General features: G+C 40.0%; 1 protein-coding gene across 1 annotated transcript; it reads left to right on the top strand.

Moving 5' to 3' along the window:
• Positions 1 to 2,920: 2,920 nt before the first annotated feature.
• Positions 2,921 to 3,889, top strand: LOC119695017 (testis-specific serine/threonine-protein kinase 2-like). Its single transcript, XM_038122792.1, has one exon. The coding sequence runs from the start codon at positions 2,921 to 2,923 to the stop codon at positions 3,887 to 3,889; it is 969 nt and encodes a 322-aa protein (XP_037978720.1).
• The last annotated feature ends 3,002 nt before the right edge of the window (positions 3,890 to 6,891 follow it).

Here is a 6,891-nt window from a genome sequence, read left to right as displayed (position 1 = left end):
TTATAAACCAATGCTGTACAACTATAAGAAAAATCAGCTGCCAGAAGATTTAGCATGCAAGGAAATACTCATCCAGGGCTTAAAATGTTTCTACCTTCCAGCTATCCTCCCCACTATCAGCATGCCACAGTTCCTGTTGTACTGATCCCTGATCCAGGGTTGAGCACCAGATTTTTGAGACACTGCTGGTACACTTGGGCCTGCACTGATGCAGAGGGGATTTCAGTTCTCTCTCCATCACCTGACCTTAGAGGTTTGTGAAAGGGGATGACAGCAGAGCAAGAAAATTAAAGAAAGCAACAGACAACCAGGTCTGTGTGAGGGAAGAGGAGTCCAGCAACTCCATGTGCACAAGATATACAGGAAGGGTTGGTTTCCTTCGTTTTTTTCAGAAAAAATATAACTAAAGTAACTAGAAAGGAAGCTACTGAATTGCTTCTGCCAGATGTAATGAATTAATAGTTTGCTCTTCCCCCTCTGGATTCAGAATTAATTCTCGGCCTATACTGGCATTTCTCTCACTGGAAAATTTAATTTGCATCATTAAAGCCCTGAGTCTATTACAACTGACACAGATGGGCACCAGAAAAAAAGAATCTGTATAAATTTGGTAAGTTTGTTAAAATTGACGATTCTAAGTATTATTCAAAATTCTAATTAAACACCAATAAGCTGATTTAGCTAAAGAAAATCTTACATTAACACCAACAGAGACAAAAATGTATTTCACTGACAATAGATCTGACTTCTCACTTAGATTTTGATTAAGCTTAACCACACTAACACCGAAGGAATTAACTGCTTTGCTGAATATAGACCCCCTTTCTTAATCCATTGGTTCCATGGTGACATTATGTCTGATCTTACAGAGCAGGGAATAAATACCTACCAGTCTCCAGATCCATGACCTGTGACAACACCAGCAGACAACTACTCAAAAAATTATGCATAAGTTGATACACTCGAATTTGACACTCCCTTTTGTCTTAATTTATATTAATAGTAAAAATATGAGCATTCCCACAAAAACATGATCATTTCCTTAAATTACTGTGAGAAGAAAAAGATTGGCAGTGTTCTGATGATACTGCCACACAGTCCTGGTGGAAATCACTGCTTAACAATTTCCCCATAACTAATACTTTTCTCTATCCCTTTATATAAATTTCATAATAATGACTATAAGAAGATACACAAACAACAGGCAGAGCATGCATGATACATTTTGGATACCTTGCACCAAATATAAAAATGTCTAGATGCAAAACCAGATTTCCTAAAGAATTAACAGGCTGACATGAAGATAAACCATCCACACTAAAAGTTGGAGTGGTTTTAAGCATGAGTAGGTGATATGAGGCTATCCAATATTTAATGCAAGGCCACATTTTTATTTACACCTGAAAAGAACCAATGAAATTAATGTCCTGGAAACAGCCACATGTAATAGTCCACTGTAAATCTGTATGCATTCTTGCATGTATTTTAAAGACTTTTCCTCTTCTTTGTTCCTTCCCATATCAGCACAATGGTTATTGCCATCCCTCTCACAGTTCAGATATTGGCTGCACCTTCAGGACAGACAAAGGCACGATGCTGAATAGTTACACCTGTAATTTGAAATTGTCCATGCCCTTAAGAACATTTGCTCTGGAATAACAGGAGGGAGTTTTTCCCTTCCCCAAAAATTTTCCCTTCCATGTGCCTGTTGAAAGACTAAAACAAAAGCATGCAGAGCAGCATGTGCTAAATATCCACTGCAAATCCTCCTTAAACTCAAAACAAAAAACTTGATGCAATAAGAACATGCACCACTTAACATGGAAAAAATCCCAGGTTTAATCCCTTGAGAACTACTATCATTCCAGACTTGCAGTTTAACTTTTTGCTTTGTTCACATTTATAGTAACCTTAGAGACTCTAGAATAAAATCTTCAGTTTAAAAGAATGTCATCAGTTTGAAAGCAACTCGGAGTATTTCACCTAATATTAAAGAACAGAACTACAAAATCATTATTAATTTTATTTCAAGTGATTGCAGTTTTCTGTGATTTTTAATTCTTTAATCTGATTATGTGGCTGTACCCTGCAATGTTATCATGGCTAATAAAAATTAACTTTTCTTTATTTCTTGGGAAGTTTACTAGCACTGAGTGCTAAAAGCAAGGAAAGAAAGGTGCATACAGAGGGAGACTATCTGCACTGGCAATTTTGAATTTCCATAGAATTACTTTCTTCTGAAATAAGGAACAGACTTCTAGAACTCTCATAACAACACTGACATTAAACACTGAACCGGTGGGACTCCCTGGTACTCCCTGGAAGACTCAGCTTGGTCAGCTGTTACTGCAATCAAAGTCAAACAGCACTTATTAACAAACCAGGATCTACCATACCACCAGATGGGGGGGAAGAAAAAAAGAAAAAAAGGAAAGGTTTTTGATTACACTGTGCACTGCTCCACAAAGTCTGAATCCTCAGGTGGTTTTTGTTGTTTTCCTAAAATCCACCAAAAACCACCTGAGTATAATGTATTAATGATGTACATCAACAGCACAACTGAAAAACATTACAAAACTAAGATACAAAACCAGTCCTCCTACTTTGACCATGTTAAAAAGAGAAACATATCTTTGAGAAATGATCTCCGTTTTCCGATTGCAATGCGCAGGGGTGACCCTCAGTGACAGCACAGAGCAGCCAGCGCCTCCATGAAGGGTTTTGCCTCCATGATGTCACAGAGAAGTTCCATGAAATGACAGAAAGATTCTTCCAGGGCAACTGTTCATGAGATCACCCTGTAACTGCCCACACAGCCAGCCCAGAGTGCCCCTGCAGCACCATCAGGCCTGGAGCACAGCCCAGCAGCACAGGATGCAGAGCAGCTCCCGCTGGGGCAGGTCCCTGCAGCTCTCCCACGATGGATGCTGTGGTGCTTAAAAAGAAGGGCTACAGCCTCGGTGACACTCTTGGAGAAGGCTCCTATGGCAAAGTGAAAGCTGCCTACAGCCACCGCCTGAAATGCAAAGTGGCCATCAAGATCATTGACAAGAAGAAAATTTCTCAGAATGTCCTGGAAAAATTTCTCCCCAGGGAAATGGAGGCTTTGATGAAACTGCACCACCCCGCAATCATCGAAACCTATGAGATTTTTGAGACGTCCTCTGGGAAAGTGTACATCGTGATGGAGCTGGGGGAACAGGGGAGCCTCCTGAGCTACCTGACCAGCCACGGCGCGATGGAAGAGAGCGCCGCTCGCTGCAAGTTCCAGCAGCTGGCTTCTGCCATCAAGCATTGCCATGACTTGGACTTTGCCCACAGGGACCTGAAATGTGACAACATCCTTCTCGATAATGATCTTAACTTCAAGCTGTCAGACTTTGGCTTTTCAAAACCCCTGTCTCGAGATGGAAATGGAAAAACCATTCTCAGCACCACCTTCTGCGGGTCTCTTGCGTACTCAGCCCCCGAGCTAGTCGAGCACATTCCTTGTGACCCCAGGATTTCGGACATGTGGAGCCTGGGCATTATCCTGTATGCAATGCTTTTTGCTTCACAGCCATTTGACAGTTCCAATGTCAGGGAAATGCTCCAGGTTCAGAAATCACGGAAGATTCCCTTCGCGAAGTCAAAAAATCTCTCTGCAGACTGCAAGAACCTCATTATCCAGTTGCTCCACCCTGATGTGTCCCAGAGGCTGCGCATAGATGAAGTTTTGAGACATCCCTGGCTGCAGAACTCAAAACTCATGCGCAGCCTGCGATACACAGGTGACCCCAAAGCCTGTGGCAAGAAAAGCCCCAGAAACAGCAGGATGGAAAATCCCATTGTGCGTAAGTGTAAGGAGTGGAGGAAGAAATCAGATTCTCTTAAGGATGCTTTCCTTTAACAGGGCCACAACGTTGGCCTAACCTGTGAACTGCAATAGTTTAAACTCACATTAAAGAGAACCTGTCTGAAATTCCATGTGGCGGTTGTGTCCCCGCTCCTGCACAGTGCTCTTGAAGGAGGAGCTTTACCACTGCCAAAGTCAGGACTGAGAAACATGGGGGGAAATAATGAGGGAGGGAAGCTTTAGAACGTAAACAAACTGCAGAGGAGCACTTTGCACATAGTACTTAAAGGAGGAATGTATTTCAAACATGACAATGCCATTTTTTTATATATCTGAATATCAGACCTGGTGCACTTTATAACAATTTATAACTATTTCAATAATCAGACTCTAGGATCTGCCTAGACATGCTGCTTATGAATCAAAATTTAGCTGATTTTCTCTTTCAAATTTGCCTCTTTCAACAGACAAATGTGCAATGGAAACCATTTCCTTATACTTAAAAATTAACAAGGATCACAAATCAGTTGTACCATAACACAGGTTTTAAATCAAAAGGGATAGGGGAAGAGTTTTCATTAATTAGCATTAATTAGAAAGGGAAATTTAAAAAACCACACATCCAAACATCAGCTGCCTTTTAACTGAAACTTACTGGTTGAGCAAAAGACACGCATGAATTGTTTTTTCCTATAACAAGAAATATATTAGACAATAAAAAAATAAAGCATATACCTTCAATGCTATGGTTGTTTAGCCTAAAACTTAGAAAATAATGTTAATTATTTTATTTGCATTACAGTCCTGCAACATAGTCCTGATCAAGGATAATTTTAAAAGCCTGCAAAATGAGAAGTCTCCTGTCCCACTGGTGTAATACATTTACCTCTAGGTCCCATAGGATTGATTCAACTGGATAAGTTATGCAAGCACACATTTACAGTCCAGCCACTTCCTGCAGAAAAGCATCAAAAAATGTCATTTGGGAAAAATCTGATCCCAGTGGAAACTTTGGGAGGATTATTACTCAATTCTTTGGTACTCAAATAATTGCCTGTCACTAAAAGTAAAGGAAAACAAACATAATTTCTGGTCTGCTTGGCCAGATACATTTGACCACTTATTGATCTACAAGGATATTTATCCAACACCTGAGGATGTCATGCCCACAAATGATGACCTACTCATTATTTGGTATTGCTTAGAAAGGGTCAGGCTACTATGTTTAACTCTTTATAAAATAGAGAGAAAATAAAGTTGAAGTCCTACTGAAAAGCAGCAAAGTGTCAAAAAGTACTTTAATATACAATTTGACAAGACAAAAACTATGTTTATCCATTATTTCATCCATTAGTCTTTACAGAAAATCTGCTGTTCCCATCAAAATACTGTGCTAAAATAACAGACATAAAATACCGCTACCAACAAAGACAATGAAATAGCAAAAAAACTGACCATAATTAAAACTATTATTTCCATTTAGTAAGTGTGGACAACTAAATCTATTCTGGGGAAATAAACCTTTTTGCTTAATAATGTAAGAGATAATTTTTGATGCTAAGAAATCAAATGCACTCTGGAATAATTACAAACCTTACTCTGAATAGTCTTCTGCCTCAGAGAGCGGATTAAAAGATGGGTTGTACAAACAGCCATTCAGCAGAGCTCTTACTATCCTAAATAATCCAAGGAGAGACAAAGTCAGATCCAGCTCTAATTAACACTCATTGCTCATGGCAGGAGAACATTAACATGGTACATTTCCACTGGCACATGTTTAGAAGTCACAGCCATTGAAAAGGACACTTGGACAAACAAAATGGAGCTTATGAATTCTTTGAGATGGCAGTTCAATAGAAAGCTTAAAAATACAGCATATTGTTATTTTGCTTTCATTGATTTAATCTGGGACCAGAACACAGTAGTAAAAAAAAAAGGTGAAGCCACAGAAAAAAATTTCTGATTCTATTTTAATTTGCTATTTAATATTGTATTATCAGACAACAGATACAGGAGGAGACAACATGATTGGAAATAATCACATGGGATGTGCCACAAAGAAGGTGTGGCACCACTTCCTGGGGTACTGGCAGGATCAGGAGCCTCCACACTGTGGTGCACTCATGGCAAGACTACTGCTAAAGTTCAGGCAGCTCAGGCACATTCTTATTTCCAGTTCTGTGTCTGTAGCCAAAATGTGTCTAAGTGCACAGCCAAAATCAAAAGGCAGGACAGCTCTCTTACCCAGAGGCCTTTCCAGATGCTTTAATTACAGATGTGAGCTGCTCTGTTGTGTAAATTGTATAAAAGAGAGCCTGACATGCATCTAAGGAGGGTGCATTTTGCAATTCTGATTTACTTGGGAATTCAGTTTTATTCCAATTCTTTTAGTAAGACAGAACATGCTATTGAAAACAAACATATAGAAGTCCTAAATATCTCCTAGAGAAAGAGGACCTGTGAACTATCTTGGTGAATACCACAACAAAACAAACCAAGCACACTAAAAATATCATTTCAGTTGAAAGCAGTAGATGGGATAAAATGTGTCCTGCTATAACTCTGTCAAAATGACACTGGGTTTACTTTAACTAAAGATCATAGAATCATATACCTACTAAGGCTGGGAAAGACCTCTAAGATCTCGAGCCCAAAGCCCAACCATTAAATCAACACTGCCAGGTCCACCACTAACCGTGTCTCCAAGCACCTCATCTATGCATTTTTTGAAGAATTCCCAGGATGGTGATTCCACCATGTGGATTCCACCATGGACAGCCTGTTCCAATGCTGGAGCACCCTTTCAGTGAAGAACTCTTTCATGACATCCAGTCTAAACCTTCACTGGCACAACCTTCCTCTTGTCCCATTGTTTGTTACCTGAAGGAAAACACCAACCCTCCCCTGACTGCAGCCTCCTTCCAGGCACCTGGGGAGAGTGGTGAGGTCCCCAAGCCTCCTTTTCTCCAGCCTAAACCACCACAGTTAACTCAGCTGCTCCTCAGTTCCCTCAGCTTCTATCTCCTCAGATTTCAAGAGTAATCAATACCACACAC

This window comes from Motacilla alba, chromosome 4A (assembly GCF_015832195.1).
Source record: "Motacilla alba alba isolate MOTALB_02 chromosome 4A, Motacilla_alba_V1.0_pri, whole genome shotgun sequence".
In the NCBI taxonomy this organism is placed as follows: Eukaryota; Metazoa; Chordata; class Aves; order Passeriformes; family Motacillidae; genus Motacilla; species Motacilla alba.
Note: the sequence above shows the minus strand (reverse complement) of the source record. Positions and strands in the feature narration are given on the sequence as shown.